At 39.2% G+C, this 20509-nt stretch overlaps 1 protein-coding gene and 1 long non-coding RNA gene across 2 annotated transcripts in view; one reads left to right on the plus strand and one right to left on the minus strand.

Annotated features, from left to right (window-relative positions):
• Nucleotides 1–20509, plus strand: part of LOC111159699 (polypeptide N-acetylgalactosaminyltransferase 8) — a 44080-nt gene that overhangs the window by 15548 nt on the left and 8023 nt on the right. Inside the window, exons 3-10 of the mRNA XM_022522261.1 lie at nucleotides 5517–5683; nucleotides 10401–10584; nucleotides 11350–11547; nucleotides 12033–12147; nucleotides 16556–16741; nucleotides 17738–17875; nucleotides 18594–18689; nucleotides 19799–19966. Coding sequence (XP_022377969.1) covers nucleotides 5517–5683; nucleotides 10401–10584; nucleotides 11350–11547; nucleotides 12033–12147; nucleotides 16556–16741; nucleotides 17738–17875; nucleotides 18594–18689; nucleotides 19799–19966 — 1252 coding nt within the window. The remainder of the gene's footprint in view (nucleotides 1–5516; nucleotides 5684–10400; nucleotides 10585–11349; nucleotides 11548–12032; nucleotides 12148–16555; nucleotides 16742–17737; nucleotides 17876–18593; nucleotides 18690–19798; nucleotides 19967–20509) is intronic.
• Nucleotides 5778–8945, minus strand: LOC111159763. The gene is made up of 2 exons (XR_002641425.1): nucleotides 8847–8945; nucleotides 5778–6327 (listed from the first exon to the last, which is right to left on the minus strand). It is a non-coding gene; the product is annotated as an uncharacterized LOC111159763 (long non-coding RNA).

The raw sequence follows: 20509 nt of genomic DNA on the forward strand, positions 1-20509 counted from the left end.
ATCATATGGTTTCACTTATTTGTGGAGCATAACAAATAGCATGGAGGACAAGGGGAGATGGAGAGGAGAAGGGAGTTGAGGGAAATTGGAAAGAGAGGTGAACCATGAGAGACTATGGACTCTGAAAAACAACATGAGGGTTTCGAAGGGGTAGGGGGTGGGAGGTTGGGCGAACCAGGTGGTGGGTATTGGAGAGGGCACAGATTGCATGGAGCACTGGGTGTGGTGCAAAAACAATGAATACTGTTAGGCTGAAAATAAATTAAAAAAAAATTAAAAATAAATAAAAAGAAGTAAAAAAATGAGGTGAATTAAGTTCATGATACTTATAGATAAGATTGTTACATTTGCCTTTTGCTCTGTCATGCTTTATATTGTATTTATAAATATATTTTATACAAATAAAAAATGTGAGCAAGAAAAAAACACTGAAAAGAAATTAAAAAATAAAAATTTTTAAAAAAAGAAAAAAAAGAAATTTAACACTATGTTGTATTCCCAAGTATGGCCTTCCTGTAATATAATAATTAAATAAAGTACTTAAAATATTAAAAAAAATACTGAAAGAAAAAAATAAATGTTGGCAATTACTTTACATTTAAAAAATATATGGATTGAGTTTTCCTTCAGAATGGCAGAATGTTAAGTGTAGCATTTCTTCTCTCCCATGAAATAACTAGATGGCTACAGGAATTCATAAAAAGAATCATTTAAAGTTTCTGGAGTGGAAACACATGAACTAAAAATAGAAAAACAGGGGCACCTGGGTGGCTCAGAGGGTTAAGCCTCTGCCTTTGGCTCAGGTCATGACCTCAGGGTCCTGGGATCAAGCCCCACACTGAGCCCCGCATTGAGCCCCGCATGGAGCTCTCTGCTCAGCAGGGAGCCTGCTTCCCCCTCTCTCTCTGCCTGCCTCTGCCTACTTGTGATCTCTGTCTGTCAAATAAATAAATAAAATCTTTGGAAAAAAAAAGAAAAACTAGAGAAAGCTAACAGAGTTGTGTTTTAAAGGAGTAACAAAATTAATAAAACTTTAGCTAGACTGACCAAGAAAAAAACAGAAAAGACAAAAATCATGATTGGAAGAAGTTCAGCACTATTGGCCTTATAGAAATAAAAGACTATTAAGGAGTACTATAACAACTCTCTCCCAACAAACTAGATAATCTAGAAGAAGTGTACAAATTCTTACAAACACTACCAAAACTGGCAGAAGGGAACTAGAAAATCTGAGTAGAGTTCTCACAGGAGATTGAATTAGTAACTGTAATACTACTCAGGTCCAGATAGCTTCACTGGTGAATTCTACCAAGTTTAAACATGAATTAGCTTCAACTCTTCTTAAACTCTTCCTAACAATAGAAGAGAAGGGGACACTCCACAACTCATTATATGAGGTCAGCTTTACCCTGATACCAAAGCCAGAAAAATACCTTGCAAGAAAAGAAAACTGCAGAGCAGCATCCCTTATGACTATAGATGTCAAAATCCTCAGCAAAACATGAGCAAACTGAATATAACAGAATAGAAATGGGATTACACACCACAATCAAGCTGGGATTTAAGCCAACAATATAAAGTTGATTCAAACTCTGAAAATCAATATAATACATCATCTTAATAGAATAAAAGACAAAAGCCACACTATCATCTCAAGAGACACAGAAAAAAGTACCTGACAAAATCCAACCCTTTCATGATTAAAAACACTCAACAAGCAAGGACTAGATGGGAACTTCCTCAACCTAGCAAAGGGCACCTACAAAAAGCCCATATCATTCTAATGGTGAAAGATGGAAAGCTTTCCCCATATGATGAAACTAAATAAGTATGTTGTATGACAATACTTGTATTCAATATTTTAGTCAGGCAAGAAAAAGAAATAAAGGCATCCATTTTAGGATGGAAAAAGTAAAACTCTTTCTATGCACAGGTGGCATGATCTTTTATATAGAAAATCATAAAAATCCATTAAAAACCATTAGAACCAGTAAATGAATACAGCAGAGTTGCAAGATACAAGATCAATACACAAAATTTAATCATGTTTCTACAGATTTGTAATTAACAATTCAAAAATGAAATTAAGAAAACAATGTCATTTAGCCTCAAAAATACTTGGGAATAAATTTAACAATGAAGTGAAAGCCTGTAGATGGACAACTACAAGACATGAGTTAAGAAATTAAAGATTTAAATAAATGGAAAACATCCCATATTCATTGTTGGAACATTTAATGTGTTAAAATAACCATAGTCTCCAGTTTGACCTACAACTGAATTTTGGGTAGAAATTGACAAGTTGATCCCAAAATTAAAATGAAAACATAAATGAGCTCAATAGCCAAAACACCTTGAAAAAGAATCGAGAATAGAGAAAAGAAGAATAAAGTTACAGGACTCAGATTTTCTCTATTTCAAAACTTACTACAAAACTGTAATCATCAAGACACGTTTTAACTGGTTAAGGATAGATATATAAATCTGTGGAATAGAATCGACAGCCAGAAATAAGCTCTTACTTTTATGGTCAATTGATTCTTGACAAGGGTGTCATTATATTGTGACTTATACTAAGAAATATGTATTTGGTCTTCACCCCTGTTCCTGACATGGAGTATCTAAAATCCTCGTAATTTCCTAAATTAGAAGAGAGATGAAAGTGTCTTTTGGTATCTTCAACAAGCTCCTTTCAGCCCTGAGTTAATGAGTTGACTCTTGGAAACCCTCTAAGGATGTAAGCTGGTTACCAGAGTAATGAACTCTATAATTATAAGGTTGGGATATTCAGCTCCTCTATATCTTCTGACAGGGGAGTGGGGATGGAGATAGACTTGACCACTAACAGGCAATGATCTTATTAATTATGTCTTTTGAAGCATGAAGCATGCCAGGGGTGTGCTGCACCCCAAAACTCCACTTGGGACAGAAGATCCTGTGCTCTGGACCTTTTGGAACCTTATTCTGTATATCTCTCCACATGGCAATTCATTCATATGTTTTAGTATTCTTAATAAACTGGTAATCTAGTAAGTAAACTGTTTCCCTGAGTTCTGTGAGCTCTTCTAGCAAATTAACCCAAGGAGGGGTCTTGGAAACTTCTGATCTATAGCTAGTGGGTCAGAAGCACTGATAACAACCTGAACTTGTGATTGGCATCCAGAGTGGTGTGTGTGTGTGTGGAGTGGGGGGAAGTCTTGTGTGTGTGAACTCTTAACCTGTGTGATCTGACATTAACTTCAGGTAGGTAGTATCAGAATTCAGCTAAAATATAGGACACCCAACTGGTGTCACAGAATTATTTGATGTGGAGGAAAAAAAATGCACTATCTGGTCATCAAGGTTTTCATTATGAGTAGTGCTGTGAGTAGAGAGAAAGAGATACACAGGAGAGTTTTTCCTCTTTACAGGTGCTAAGACAGCAGATTGAGGGCAAGAATTATCAACAGATGGCACTGAGACAACTGTTTAGTTATATGCTAACCGATGAAACTAGGCTCTTATATCATACCATACATAAATATCAACTCAAATGATCATAGATGTAAATAAAACTAAAGCTCGTAAGAGAAAACACAAGAGTAAATCTCAGAGATCATGGGTTAGCCAATGGTTTTTAGATACGGCACCAAAAGCATAAGTAACTGAAAAATTAGACTTCATCAAAACTGAAAAATTTTTGCTGCAAATAATATCATCAAGAAGGTTAAAAACAGCTCACAGGCTAGGAGAAAATGTTTGTAAACCATACATCTGATAAAGTACTTGAATCTAGGATACATTAGTAACTCTTAAAACTCAATAATTAAAAGACAACCAAATTAAAAATAAACTAAAGACATACATTGCTCCAAAAAAGATACACACATGGCCAAAAAGCACACCTGAAACTAATGATATATTAACTGTATATTAACTAATTGAACTTAAATAAATAAATTAATAGAAAAAAGAAAAATAAAAGGTGCTTAACATCATTACTTATTGGGGAAATGGAAATCAAAGTCACAGGGAGGTAATACTTCATACCCACTGGGATGACTATCAGCACAATGACAAATAATGACAAGTGTTGTCCAGGTTGTAGAGAAATTAGGACCCTCATTCATTACTAGTGGTAATGTAAAATGGTACAGCTACTTTGGAAAACACTATAGCAGTTCATCAAATTGTTAAACAGAGTTGTCCTTTGACTTAGCAATTGTACACTTAGGTGTATATATAAATGAAATGAAAACATATGCCAACACAAAACTTGTTCAAGAATGTTCACAGTGGCATTAACAACAGCCAAAAAATGGAAAACATTTTAAGTGTCCAACAGCTGATGAATGGATAAACATGTGGTGTTGCAATGGAATATTATTTGACAATAAAAAAGGATGAAGGTCTGATGCATGCCACAATGTGGATGAACCTTGAAAACATTATGCTAAGTGAAAGAAGCTAGTCATAAAAAACAACATATTATATTTCCATTTATATGAAAAGCCAGAATAGACAATTCTATAGAGATAGAAAGTAGATTAGTGGTTGCCTTTGGCTGAAGGGAGTGGGGGTGGAATGGGGTGGGGAGAAATGGACAGTGACTGGTAATGGGTATGGAGTTTCTTTTTAGTGTGATGAAAATGTTCTAAAATTTGACAGTGGTAATGGTTGCTCAACACTGTGAATGTTATAAAAACACTTGTTTATTTTTAAATAGGTGAATTTTTATCATACATGAAGTATATCTCAATAAAGATGTTAAAAGTAAAGAGTAAGCTAGTATCTGGCATGTGTTAAGCATTTAATAAGGTAAACTATGAAATTAAAAAAATGGTCAAGCATAATTCTTTGAACAGTTCTGCACTTCTCTGTAGTAGTGAAGTAGAGGTTTGTGTCAGAAATGACTGACAGTCTGAGAACATGGGGAAAAGGTGGTGGCGATGACAGAAGCCCCTAGCAAAAAAGAAAATTTAGAGATGGGAGAGGAATAGGGATTCCTTTTAGGGGAATGTTAGATGGTAGGGTGGATCCATCCACTGAAGATTAATATGAATAATCTTCATATTAATTCAAATGTGAATTAATATGAATTAATATGATTTATCCTCATAACAGGAAAATTTTGGTTAAATAGATATAAAATCTTGCTACTTTGGCAATCACCTGAGAGTTTCCCTTCCTAAAGAGTTTGAGGTTGGTGAGCTGATGGATATATTAAATTATCATATATAGTGAAGGGGTAGATTGGATAGTAATGTTTACATAATTTTTAAAAAATTTTTTTAAGATTTTATTTATTTGAGAGAGCAAATTGAGAGAGAGAGAGCGAGCACGAGCAGGAGGCAGAAGCAGAGGGAGAGGGAGAAGCAGACTCCCCACTGAGCAGGGAGCCTGATGCGGGGCTTGATCCCAGGACCCTAGGACCATGACCCAAGCCGAAGGTAGATGCCCTATCAACTGAGCCACCTAGATGCCCCTTACATAATTTTTAAAAAGTAATATAGTTATTTAAAATTGTTTTCTTGTAGGTGTCTTCAGAAGACGTACCCTTCACAACTCCCATCCCTTGGTGTCATTCTCATATTCATGAATGAAGCTCTGTCCATTATACAACGTGCCATCACTAGTGTCATCAACCGCACCCCCTCTCAGTTGTTAAAGGAGATCATCTTGGTGGATGATTTTAGCTCAAATGGTGAGCAACTTGATCAAAGAATAATAGTTTGTTGACTGTGTTGGGCTGGGAAAGTGTTTTCTCTTAGAGTTTAGGACACTTTGAGCTCCTTCTATAGTGAAGAGAAAGGGATCATTTATTGAGGCCCTATGTGCTGGACACAATAATCTTCACAAAGTCAAAGCAGAAGGTCATCATCTTGATTACACAGATGGGGAAACTAAGACACAGAGAGTTAGACCACGTAATGTGACCAAATTGCATCGCAAGTTAATGATGGAGCTGAGTGAGGTCCAGGACTGAGTGGCTCCAAAGCCTTTCTATGCACCATGATGGAGACCTGAGGCAGTGAAGTGGGGTCCAAAATTAGACATCAGATACCAAGAAGGGAGTCAGAACTGTTCCCTATGAGGAAAAGCAATCTTCCTGGGTAATTAAATCCAGAGAAAATGGAGCTCTGGATGTGGAGACTCTTCATAGTGGCCACGTTTCTTGCTCACAGCATGCCCCCTCCCCACCTCTGTCTAGTTTACCAGGGGGGACAGGGAGAAGTGGGAGATTGTGGACCTGAGTCCTTATTTTCTGGGATTTTAGAATCCCAGTTCTTCCTTTATAAGCTCCATGTCCATGGGTATCTCAACTTCTCCATGTTCCGGTTTCCTTATCTGTAAAACATGAATGTTGGTAATAATAACTATCTCATAAACTGTAAGGAGAGTTACATGAGATAACCATGGCAGCTGACATTGTTCCAAGCACCTTATGTGTGTTAACTGTTTTAATCATTATAATAACCTATGGGGAAGAACCATTGTCTTGTCCATTTTACAGATGCAAAAACCTAAGGCATAGTCTGGCTAAGGAATTTGCTAAATACCGCAGTGCTGGTAGGAGAAAAAATTGAGATTTGCAGATTCCAGAGCCCTATCTCTAGCCACTATGTTCACTAATATAATATGTAGGTTATGAATAGCACTTAGCACATAGTAACCTCTCAGCCAGTGTTAGCTCTTAGTTTTTTAAATTTTGAAGAAACTAGAAAAAAGTCACAGAGATTTGGGCTAGGAATAAGGAAGAAATTTCTGAGATTAAGGACTGTGGAGTGGCTGATCATGGGAGGCAGAATGTTTTCCTTCTCTGGGGGATCTTTAAGTACCAGACAGGTACTTATTGCAGATTCAAATTAGGGGCAGTTTGACCCAAGAAGAAGAGGCAAATGGCCTCTAAACTTTCCTTTTTGGATTTCCAGACACTAAAAATATTCCTTTAATGTTTTAAATACCTTCCTTTCTTGTCGTTTCAATATAAATGCACAAAAAATAATTATGAAGGTACAGTTCCTAAGCTGAATTCCATTGAAAACCGAAGAAAAGAAAATGGCTGAGTTCATTCCTTTCTGGGCAGACACACCTGGTTTTTCAGTAAGAAATGAGAACTTGATTAGAAAGACTTCTGTCCTAGACATTTGAACACACCTTGGCACCACTTCCTGTCTCTGTGAGATGATTTGAGGCAAATTATCTCACCTGTCTGAGACTCAGCTTCTTTATGGGAAAAATGTAAGAGCTGAGCTGAGGGACCCCTGAAGATATCATTTCCTGTGGGAAAAAAATCAGTGGCTCTTTAATTCCACATTTCATAAAGAGTAGATAAGAATTATTTCAAGATTTCTACCTGTGGAACAATGAAATCAAAAGGTACAAGATTACCTTTTGTCTGCATTGGGTAGACACATAAAGAGAAGTCAAGCAAAACTCTGGATCGTTCCAAACTATTCCCCTATCATATAACACATCTCTCTCACTTTGGTCAAGAACCCATTATGCTTTTCATAGAGATAATGTGTAAATGGGCACAGAAGAGGGGACTGTTAGTCATTCTTTGACCGATGTCCCTGGGACAGGAATTAGCTTCTCTCTCATTAACCATGAAAATATCAACTAGATTGGTTCTATACAGAACAGAACTTAAGAATCTGTTTTGTGTTAAATTGAAGAAAATAAATGGAAGTCTACCACATAGGCCACAAGAGAAACTTACTGTTCATTTGACTTTGTGGAGCAAGAAACTCAACTACTTTATGTCTCCAGTTCCTCATCTATAATACAGTGGAAATAATAGTGTTTACCTGATAGCACAATTTTGAAGATTAAATAAGACATGTAAAGTCCTCAACATAGGAATTGCTCCCAATAAATGTTAAGTAGAGTTATTACTCCCTATTTACCTTAAAATCATTTGTAGTATGTTGAAATGCCATAACTTGGTTATGTCCCCTTCTTTTTCCCCCTAGGTATGAAGCTTCACTTTTATCAGGTCAAATATTTCAACTGTCAACAGAGCTAATCCAACTTTTTCAGAATTTGTACTAATATAAATGGAATTATCTATTTTCTCTCCAATTTTAGGCAAATTTTATAACTAACAACTATTTATTGAGTTTGCACCAAAAAAAGGCACTATGCAGGGAAGACAATATCAGTGACTTCAAGAAATTCCCGTATTAATTTATGAGGCAAGACATACCTATGGAAAGATATTTCAATATACGAAGAATGGTGTGTCAAATTGAGTGAGCTGTCACTGAGTGCAAGAAAGCCTGGAGAAATGGCTGGGATGAGCTAGAGAGCCTTCCTGGAGGAGGAGGACTTGGATTGGGACTTGAAAATTTGGTAGGATTTAGAAAAAAAAAAAAAAACAGTGGAAGATTGGGTGTGTGGTGGGTGTGGGAGATAGAGAGTGATGGAAAGAATGATACGAGCAAATCTGCCAAAGCCAGAAGCAGCCTGAGCTGAGCATCCTGGAATGAAGAATTTGGGGGCAAAGAGGACCAGTGGGAGAGCAAGGCTGAGAAGGGAGCACAAGCTTATTTTAGAAGATCCACTGAAGGGTCTTTAATTCTTGTGCTGGACTGTAGTCATTATTTCTGAGAGGATAAATCAGAATCTATAAGTCATAAAATTTTGGAATTGGAAGGATCCTGACATATTATCCAGCCTTCCTTCTAAGTTGAGGAAACAGAGATACCCAAATGAGAAGTGACAGAATTAGATAGTAATTAGACAGAATTAGATACTGTAGTTCCTAATAATGCTCTTAACAACTATGTACGACCAACCACACAGATTATTCTTTATATTTTTTGGTGAGATTTTTAAAATGCCTTTTAGCACAAGGTACCTACCTCAGAAGTTATGGTAATCCTGTTCTTGCTCCTTTCAATGATTATAACACCTCCACCAGGATTTTCAGGTTTTCCATTCACCTTGATTTTTTTTTGAAGAAATTGCTAAAAAAAAAAAAAAAAGGAAAAAAATATATATATAGGTAGAATCCATGATTCCATCTTCTATGGGTGGGTGCCATCAAGGGTGAACTTCAGAACCTGCTCCTCCCTCTCTCAATTTGCCATAAACCTTTCAGGGGCACAGTGGTGTCAGGAGAAGAAAAAAATATGGCAACCCCTTCTGACTGCAAGTAGTCACTTTCTGTGAGTAGTACTTCCTGAAAGTAGTGACTAGTTGAGTGTAGGGACTTTCCAGCTTAGTTTCTCACAGTTGGAGCAAACAGCCTTCAGATCCACTGACTCTCTTTACATTTCCAATTATTGAGTTAGTTTTCCTGGAGTGCATCTGGGAAACTTCTAACATAGGGCAAATTTTTGTGCCATGGTCATGTAGGTATTGCTTCCAGATCTTGATCACTTCAGCACTCATAAATCTACTTTTCTTCTGAGGGAGAAACCGGCAAGAATCTCATCTCTGGACCCTGGAAAGAGAGGAATAGGGGGAGATCATGATAAACCCAACTAGGTACACACATACTTCTTGAGGCAGCATGGCTTGGTGGTTAGACACAACGTGAGCTCACATCCAGGGTGTGCCACTTATTAGATGTGTAACTTGGACAAGTTTCTTAATCTCTCTGTGCTTCAGTTTTTTTGTCTGTAAAGTGAGGATACTGAAATACCTACCTTATAAGATAATTTGAAATTAAAATAAATTAATGTTATCAATGGAAAACTCAGTCTCTCGGTTAGATATTTTAAACACTGCTTAGTGATTTGCATGCAAGTTGTTCTCATACATATGAGGAAGTCAACTGGTAGGCTGAGTCAAAGAACAAATTTATAGACAGACTTTATAAAAGAGAGGGGAAAGAGGGAAGAAAAAAATGGCAACGATCTGGGAATAGTGAATCCTGTTTGCACAATTTGGGGATAAATTCATAGCTAGAAGCTAGAAAAGCGATTAGCTTGGGTGTTCTGTCCAAAACTGGTCCTTGAATAGAAATATGTAAAACAAGACAAAACAGTTTCAGTTGTTTGTGTCTTCTTCAGAAAATCTTGAGAGTTTAGCCATGGGAAAGACATTCCAGGCGGTCTCCACAATGTCTGTTCACCAGCACCTCTACCTTAGTTAGGTCAGGTAGGTAGACCTGTGAGAATTCTCAACACACATAAAGCATAAATAACAATCCTTGTTACACAGTAAGCAGTATGATTATTCTAAGGTAGTTTAACTTCCAGGGAAAGGAGATTAGGAATGGAGCATTAAGCCTGAGGATAGAATGGAGAGAAGTAGGTGCAGGGGGAACACTACTTATTTCTCACCCAAGATGGTAAATTGCTCATCCTTAACTGGAGGTAGTTCAACCACTACTACATGATAGTGTGAAATTTTGACAACACATTGATTATTGCACTCAGAATGTCTATAGGTGTGCATTTGGTTGGCAGGAGAACTAAAGACACGCTTGGATGAGAAGATTAAGCTTTACAACTGGAAGTACCCAGGACTACTAAAAATAATTCGACATACGAAGAGAGAGGGTCTTGCTCAAGCACGCAACACTGGCAGGAAAGTGGCCACAGCTGATGTGATTGCCATCTTGGATGCTCATGTTGAAGTGAACGTTGGGTGGTAAGGCTCCAGGAGATTTCTTCTCCTAAGAAAGGGGAGAAGGGAGATATTGAAAATGTACTACATAAAAGACAGGGTATTATGGAAATAGGGAAAGATAACACCAGACCTCAAACAAAGAAAATATCCAAAGACAGGGTGTTTTTACTCAGGGAATTTGGTTGACTAAGGAAGTGTTTTAGTGTTATGGAAGAAAAAAAAAAAGAAAAAAAAGAAAATAACTGTGGGCTTGGAGTGTTGATAACCTTGGAGTTGACAAACTTGGAGTGCTGACTTTGCCAAATAACTTTGTGACTAAATAAGTCACACCTAACTAGACTTTTATGTCCTTAACTATAAAATTGAAGAAATTATCTTTTGATAATTCCTAAGGTTTTTCTCAGTCCTGAAATTACATGATACAGAGAAAGTTGTGTTCTTTGGAGAATCAAATAGTAAATAGACATCATTTTGGAAACAGGGAGATCCAAAGAGTTAATGTAAATTTAGGCAGAATGCCAATAGTCTTGTTCATAATGACTTGAGAGTGATATTTGGGTACCAATTCCAAATCTGTTATTGACATACGTCCGCTGCTAGCAGCTTCAAGTATCCTGAAAACTGCAAAGGTTCTCTGCACTGTGGAGTATCCTACTCACAGCCCAGCACAGCATAAGTGAAAACGGTGCTCAATGTCAGGGCAAGGTGCTTGAAGAAGTTTTGTTTGCTTGCTTCTTCTACTTCCTTTCATATCCAACCTGGATTTGTTACACACTCTTCTTCTAGGGCAGAGCCCATTTTGGCTCGGATTCAGGAAGACCACACTGTGATTGTGTCTCCTGTGTTTGATAATATTCATTTTGATACCTTTGAACTGGAAAAGTATGCATTGGCAGTTGATGGGTTTAACTGGGAACTATGGTGCCGCTATGATCCACTGCCAAAGGCCTGGTTTGATCTGCATGATGCCACTGCTCCAGTAAAGTAAGTCTGAGGTTTAGGGAACTTGATTAGAACGTGGGAAATCAGGAATGGATGGTGTGGGTTTTGTTTATCTTTTATGGTAATGCTGGGAGTGAGTGGGAGAAATGGAGGAGATGGGGTAAAAGAGGATAGAGAAAAAAAATAAAGGCATTTCAGACTAAGGGCTTTCAAACAAAAAGCAAAGTATATACTGTTTTAAAAAAACATTTGAGGCATTTTAAGCATTTATCAGGATATGAATTAGGGATATGTAGATGAAAAAGGTTTAATTTCATTATAATTCAGGAAGGGCTATGGCAGCATGAGGGTGAAGGAAGGCTACATGTACTTAGTTCAGCCTGAGGGTTTAGGAAAAGCCTTCAGGATAAGAAGGGGCTTGAGTAGACCTTTGGAAGCCAGATCATCATTGGCTTCCTATCGCTCACCGCTATCTTGACCCATTCCTCATCAAGAGGTTAGTAACTCTCTTACTGTGTGTTCTATAGGAGTCCTTCCATCATGGGCATCCTGGCTGCCGACAGGATCTTTCTGGAAGAGATTGGATCTCTGGATGGTGGGATGCTGGTCTATGGAGGAGAGAATGTGGAACTCGGCTTGAGGGTGGGTACATTTCCTTCTCATTATGAGAAAAAGCAGAGGGGAAAATAATTGGAGAGTTGGATGGTCTTTGGAATTCTGGAAGAAGGCTGAATGTCATTGGCTCAAGAGATAGATAAACTCTCATGCTTCCGAGTCACTAGAAATAGGCAGTAAAACTTCTGGAGTGGAGTTTTCTGGTAGAGGTTTATATAATCTGGGAGATATGGATGGAAAGACATAGAACTGAGACTCAGCAGATGGTATTCTTATTTACCTTAAGGGGAATAAGCATTCCAAGCATTTTCTAAGCATCTTCTAGATCTCATGCTTAAAATATCCCTCCTATAGTATTCCTTTTGAATACTGAAATTCTATAGTATTCCTGAAATTCTATGCCTGAGACCAGGTGATCTCTAGTCCATTACAGTATCTGGAAGCATGAGATATTTTCTAAAGTTTATTCAGACCTACTCCCTTCAGTTCCTTTCTACTTGGAACTGATGACCCTAGAACTAGATATTATACCCAATTAAGACCTAAACAGGACCTCACATTTTTGTGTCAACCAATACAGTTTGAGCTTTTATCTGGGTTATACCTTAAGCCACAGTAATAGTTGGACAGAGAAAACTACTGTTCTGCCTGGCTGTCCTAACCAATTTTCCCTTTTATGAAATGAATAGAAGCATCCTTATTTCATCTACTTCATAAGGATAATGGCACTGTTAAAATGTAATAAATATTTTTAAAATTAAATTAATTTTTTTCATGATCCATAATTAATTGTTTATGCACCACATGCCGTGCTCCCTCCAATCCATGCCCTCCTTAATACCCACCACCAGGCTCACCCAGCCTCCACCCCACTCTGCTCCAAAACCCTTAGTTTGTTTCTGAGTCCACAGTCTCTCATGGTTTGTCTCCCTCTCTGATTTTCCCCAACTTACTTCTCCTCTCCATCTCCCAATATTTTAAAATGATTTATGAAGACATTAATTAGAATTCTTGTTTGGCTTTTGTGAGAAAGGCTGAAATAACAGGTTTAAAAAAGATAGAAATTGATTTCTTTTTTCCACAACAGTTTGGACATGAGCGGTTCAGGATTGAGATGGCATCTTCAGGGTGATGGGGACCAAGACTCTTCCATCTTGTGGTTCTGCTATACTCCACACCACACCTGTACTCTACTCATTAGAATGAGGAAGGCGGGGGGAGCGGAGACAGAGCATGCTTTCTTTTTAAGGCCACTACTTGAAAGTTGTATATGTTATTTCCCTCAAATCCCACTGGCCACTGCTGGTCATATGGCCATTGGGGAACAAAAGAGTGTGGGAAATGTAGATTTCAGCTAGTTGCTTATGTGTGCAGTTATTTCTTCTACAACAATAAATGTAGAAAGGAATAGGTATTGAGTATACAGTTAGTCTCTAGCACAAAAATATAAATGCAGAAATAATTATTTTATGCATGGTACTTATTAGCAAAGTCCTAGGATGACCCTAGCTACATTATGGCTGAGGTTTTCTTACCTACCACTGCTTCCATGAATTTGGAACTCCAATTCCCCAAGTTAGGGTCCCAAGCCCTTCTTACCATTCTGAGTTCCCCATGGTTTTTTTTTTTTTTCCCCTCTTTCTTCTGCTGCCGCCTATTTCCATTCCCTTACTCTATATTGAACTCCAATATTTTAGTTTCCACAAGAAATCCTCTTTCTTTTAACATTCTGTGCTTTTTTTCATAGATTTTGCTGGAGATGTAGGAAGTGTCAGGGAAAGGCCATTCTTTTATTTTTCTTGGATAAAACAGTTCTACCCATATCTAGTTTCCTTAGTTTGTGTGTGTGACTATTTGCCTTTTAAAACCTCTCAGCACGTGTTAAGATCTCCATTTCTCCAATGACAGATCATGGGGAATAGTAGAACTGCATGGGGTGTTTTATTCTGACATCTAGAGGCATGGCAGTGATAGTGCACATGGGACTGTATAAATGGAGATGGACTGTTGGGGCTGATGCTCAAGAAAGAAAAACCAGCATTTATTGGGCACCTTGTGTATTTCTGACTCCTTGTTGGAGCTTAACAGGCTCACTACCTGGACTCAGAATCCAGCTTTGTCATTTACTTGCTGATAAATGTGGGCAACTTACTTAAATGAGGATAATAATAATACCTATGTGGTAAGGATTAAATTCATGAAAAAATTAGGGTAACATTTGCCACAGAGCAAGTCATTGTTATTATAAAGAGAAGCTTCACGTCCCTCTTTGTGTTAGACACACACACACACACACACACACACACACACACACAATGTTTAGCAAGTGGGAATAAATTGAAAGAGTAAAATTTGAAAACTTTTTGTTAAGGATAATAGTTAACCTTACTTCATAAATGGCAATCATGACTTATCTTTTCACTTGAATTTAAGATTTTTTGTGCCATTTTTTTTTCTCTTCTGAATTCCTGTGGATTGGAAACAACCAGCAACTAAAGAAATTGGAAGGAATTTGTATTTGAAATTTTAGATGTTTGGCTTCAGAAAATAAAATCTGAAAAAAAATCAGTTGTAACCTCCACATGATTTTGGAAACTAATGAAGAGAAACTCAGGAGGATAATGGAAGAAAAGAGCTGTTTCAAGTTAAAAATCATAGACATTTATGAATACTTGTTATGCCATTTCATGCTCCTGATAGTTTTATGCCTTTTTGTGGATAAGCTACCTGAGACTCAGGATGGGGAGTGTTTTGCCCCTAGCTGTCAGGTATTCAGAGATAGAATCAGGATTTGAACACAGGTCAGTCTGGCTTCAAAACCTGACTTTTTGTCATTGTGCTATTCTGGGTTTTGGGGAATGAGGGAGGAGACTCTGTGGGTTCAGAAGTAGAAGAAGGGATGAAAAAATTTTGAAAGTCAGGTAAGGGGACTGACACTTCAGGTGGTTAACTGAACCAGCACGACCTAAGTTGCTCACTCTTATCTCAAAGGCTTCCTTGGGCATGAAGGTAGTAGGTTTCTAACCACTGTCAAATAGGCCAATTAATTCCCCAAAACCGCACGCTTCTTGGGAAACCATGAAGAGAAGACACTGGAGCCATTATGTCAATCTAATTCCAATGGACCATTCTACCATCTATCTGGGTGAAGATCATATTTTTAAGCCAAATATTAGAATGTGTGGCCTGAAAAGTAAGTTCGTACCTGTCAGGATGGCAAAGAAGAGTATTTATAGTTATATCATTTTATCATAAGTCATGATATCTTTTAGTCAAGAATTACTCATATTAGTTATCTATTGCTGTGTAGCAGGATTATCACAAAGTCGGTGATTCAAGGCAAGGTGCACTTACCATCTCACAGTTTCTGTGGATTAAGTGTCCATGCATGGCTTAGCAGGGTCGTCTACAAAAGTGCAGTCAAGGTGTTGGCCATGGCTAGTTTCTCATTTAGGATTGACTGGGGAAAGACCTGATTGCAAACTCATGGGATTGTTGGCAACGCTCAGTTCCTTGAAGCCTTCTAGACTGAAAAAACATTCAGTTCTTTGCTGTCTATCAATTGGAAGCCAACCTTAGTTTCTTGCCCTGTGGCCTCTTCATCATGGTGGTTCACAACATGGTGGCTTGCTTCTTCCAAACCAACATGATAGCATGTCTCTAACCAGAATGACACTGCAGTCTTTTTTAAAGATTTTATTCATTTGTTTGACAGACAGAGATCACAAGAGGCAGGCAGAGAGAGAAGAAGGGAAGCAGGCTCACCGCTGAGCAGAGAGCCCGATGCAGGGCTCAATCCCAGGACCCTGGGATCATGACCTGAGCCGAAGGCAGAGGCTTTAACCCACAGAGCCACCCAGGTGCCCTGACACTTCAGTCTTATGTAGTGTAATCACACACATGCAATCGTGTGCATCCTTTGACATATTCGATTGGCCAGAAGGAGATCACAAGCCCATACTCAAAGGGAGGAGGTTAGAGAGGGGAGTGAACACCAGGAGGCAAGGATCATGGGAGCCCCGAGAGTCTATCTGCCACATTGCTTTATATCTGGCACACAGGACAGAGGGGATCTTGGGAGATGAAGTCTAGTGAGACTGGCTCAGTGTGTGGTGCCTCTTAGGACTTCCATACTTTCTTAAGGATATTAGAACAGAGGCAACCATTACTTGGTCTGTTCAGAAGATTTCCTGAAAGACATAGGATTTGGGGAGCTATGTGAACTATGGGAGAGAAGCATTTTAGTAGACTTCTAATAAAGGTTGTCTTAGGTAGGCAGGTAGGTTGAGAAGCCACATTGAAATGGGAGTGAGAGGACTGAATTTACATTCTTTAAAAATGATTCCAAAATATGGCCTCCGTGAGTCCGTAAGCTATGATGCTTCTTGGTCATGGGCCTAGCCTTCCCAGGTGACTTTCTTTTCTTCTTTTACAGGTGTGGCAGTGTGGAGGGAGAATTGAGATCTTACCCTGCTCCAGGATTGCTCACCTAGAGAGACACCACAAGCCCTATGCCTTGGATCTGAGTCTTGCCTTGAAGCGTAATGCTGTGCGAGTGGCTGAAATCTGGATGGATGAATACAAACACATGGTCTATTTGGCCTGGAACATCCCTCTACAGGTTTGTCATGGAATTGAACAGAAGCAGGGAAGAATGAAGGAGGAGGGGGGTGGTAAGAGTAGGAAATGGGAGAGATAAAGTGAAAGTGCCATCCCTGCTCTAAAAAATTAGCATAAAGTCCTCCTGGTGCAATGATAATGGCACCTAACATTAATGCAGTAATGCTATGCTCCAGGCAGCCATTAATCATTGAGACATATCTATGAGGTAGGGTTTGCTTTTATTCTTCCATGTTTACCGATGGAGAAACTGAGGCACAGAGAGTTGAAAGGAATTTGTTTAAGGTGATAAAGTAATAAGGAGCAGAAATATGATTCAAACCAAGGAATCTTCTAGAGTCTGTGTTCTTCATGCATCATCTATACTGAGAGAATCCTTGTGGAGTAGGGCTGGACAACAGGATTTCATGGGACATGGCAGGTGGGATATGGGATGGTGGGAGTAGGGACTGTACCACTGCTGGATGCACACAAATGAGGATGGCCTTCTTGGCTAAGGCTAGCCTCCTGAGGTTGGCATGGTACGCTGTCTTCTGCCCTTGAGCACAGCTCTGAGCTCAAGCATTCCCCACAGATAACAAGTTATCTTGTTATAATAATCAATTTATCCCCACAGATAACACGTGTAGAAAATCTCCTTCAACCTTTAAATCTTGCTACCAGAATATTCCTTTTGGAAGTCTTTTCTGGTTATCATGAGGAATATTTTGTGTCTTACTGATGTAAATATTATCTCAAATGGGAACAGTCTCCATTAACTCACTCATGGAGGGAAATAAACCCAAGTAGCCGTACTATCCAGGCCTTGCAAGTGCCTTTGAAGCCAGCAGAGATTACTAGGGTTCAAGGTCTTCCCACCTTCCCTGAAAAACTATAATTATCAAGGTTACCTTCCAGACTATCAGGAAAATGTTTCATTCCCTCATGCGTCATTCATACCCTTTGGTGGAGTCAAGGATGTTACAAGGCCTAGAAATATTCCATGTTTTATTTATAGAACTCTGGAATCAATTTTGGAGACATTTCTTCCAGAATGGCACTCCGGAAGAAACTGAAATGTAAAACTTTTGACTGGTATCTGAAAAATGTTTATCCAAACCTGAAGCCAATTCACAACATTGTGGGCTATGGAAGAGTATGTATCATGAAATTGCATCTCAGATTTTAAATATTTGACTATAAAAGACAATGGGACCTGAGTTACATGATAGCTCAGAAAAGCATTTCCAAAATCCGTCCTGCTCAGGATTATCTTTCTATCCCTTAACTCCTTTCTCAGGTTTTTGCCCTTGGGCCCTCTCAGTGTCCTTTTATCTCTTGCTCCCCAGAACCCATTTCTTTTTTTTTTTTTAATTTATTTATTTGATAGAGATCACAAGTAGACAGAGAGGCAGGCAGAGAGAAAGGAAGGGAAGCAGGCTCCCCACTGAGCAGAGAGCCCAATGTGGGGCTCGATCCCAGGACCCTGAGATCATGACCCGAGCCGAAGGCAGAGGCCTTAACCCACTGAGCCACCCAGGTGCCCCCCCATTTCTTTTTCTTGACTCTGCTTCTGGTTCCTTACTTTTGAAACCTCTTGATTTCTCAGCCAACCAGGATATCTGGTCTGGCCCCCTTCTCTATATGCACTGTGACTGTCTGATGGGTGGGTGTTCCTAGGAAGGAGCATCACAGCAGGACCATTTGTCTAGTGCAAAGAAAATGGCTCCCAAGATCCCAAACCCTTGCTTCCTTTTGGTTGGTAATTTCTGGCACCCTTGGAGTAGAGGGGAAAATGCATGACCTGGGGAGACTTGAGGGCACTGTTTCTCTGTCTCTTTCCAATGGTGTTTCTGTGTGTTTTGCCCCTTCAGATGAAAAACACGTTGGATGAAAATATCTGCCTGGGTCAGGGACTTGTCTCAAGCAAAACCCCTGTCATGTATTACTGTCACGAATACAGTCTGCAGGTATCTTCCACAATCTCCCCTGCCCCAGGGTGAGTCTGTTGTGGCTCAGCTCCTGGCAACCCTTGTCAGATTCAGACTAAGTGTTAGATGACGGGAAGGCAGGATCAGAGCATCCTGAGCAATGGGTAAGGGTGAAATCCAAACCTGTCCTTTTAACTAAGCACTTCCAAGTCCATTCAAGAGATCAGAGCTAGACATTTCCACTTCAGGTACAGGGAGGATAGGTAGAAAGCATGCCATGTGACATTCATTCACAATGGTGTTATTTTCATTGACAGTAACCTCAGGTAATACCAATAGTAATGATACCAATAATACCAATAATAATGGTATTATTTTCATTATTTTCATTGACAGCTACCCCATTTTTCCCCTTCCCCTCACTGTCTCCACCATCCTCTCACCACTCCAGGTATGCCCTGAAAGGTAGGCAGGTGATGCTACCTGTGGCTTCTTCTGGGGAGAAGGAAATAGGGGCTAGAGAAGAGAGAGGGTGAATGGAAGTTGCTCCATTGAATAGAAGAATCGAACTGGTGATGCAGTCCAGGAACTTTTCCCCTTGAGAATATTCATTTCTATCTTGTTACTTTGCATGTTGCCCTCACAGGGAACGTTTGGTGGTATGTAGGATAGATAAGCATTTCCACCTGACAAATGAAAACCCTGAGGCACAAAAACAACCCACTTGTCCATGCTCACCAAGCAAGACAGTATCAGATTAAGAACTGGAAAGGTTTCTTGACAAGTCCATAGCTGGAGCTTATGATGATAGCTTCTGAAGTTCAGGGATGTATGTGTGTGTGTGTGTGTGTGTGTGTGTGTGTGTGTTTCAAAGATAATCTCCCTTGTCTAGGCAAGTCATGATTGTGTTGGAGCCCTTGTACAGAAGCAGGCAGGCTAGTGCCCCCTTCTCAAGCCAGGTGTTCTTCTTAGAGTTAACTGGGTGTTGGGGAGAAAGAAAGGGGAGTGACTCATTGTTACCTAGGAAAGTTCAGTTCTCCATGGTGATCGAGTGCCTAGGGAACCCAAGAACTGTCTTCATGCCCTTTATAAGGTCAAAGACTGCCCCACTGACTGTATCCATGACAGACTCCTTTGCTCTCTTTTAGAATGTCTACTATCACCTAACTGGGGAGTTCTATGTGGGACCACTGATTGCAGAGGCACACACTGATGATCACTGCCTGACAGACCCTGGCAATGGGGAGAAGCCCACTTTAGAGCCATGTTCCAAGGCAGCCCAAAACAGACTGCATGTATATTGGGATTTTAAACTGGTGAGTCACATGTTTTTTTTAAGCATATTCAAATACAGTCTACAAGGTTCATATTTGATTTGATAATGTTTTAGAAGGATTGGCTTTGTGGCAGTGTGTAGGGATAAGACTGAAAAATGAAACTGGGCTTGGAACGCTGAGTCTGTTGGCAGAGGTGGGTGGGTAAGGGAAGCAATATTGGAATCTGGTTAGCTTAACAGTGAAGAGTTTGGGTTCAGTCCTAGTTCAGTCACCATTAGCAAATTTCTTACCCTCTGTGATACTTGGTTTCCTCATTTATAAAATGAAGATCAGAATATCTACTTTACGAGCCTGTTAGGAGGATTAAATGAGATAGTGTGTGTACAGAATTTAGCATGGTGCCTGCACATAGAAAGTATTTAATAAATATTAGCCATTATGATTAGTTTTTTTAAATAAACATATTATGTATTATTAGCCCCAGGGGTACAGGTCTGTGAATCGCCAGGTTTACACACTTCACAGCACTCACCATAGCACACACCCTCCACAATGTCCCTAACCCCACCACCCTCTCCCTAC

The sequence above is a fragment of the Enhydra lutris genome, unplaced genomic scaffold, assembly GCF_002288905.1.
Source record: "Enhydra lutris kenyoni isolate GAN:26980312 unplaced genomic scaffold, ASM228890v2 scaffoldscaffold69, whole genome shotgun sequence".
Taxonomy (NCBI): Eukaryota; Metazoa; Chordata; class Mammalia; order Carnivora; family Mustelidae; genus Enhydra; species Enhydra lutris.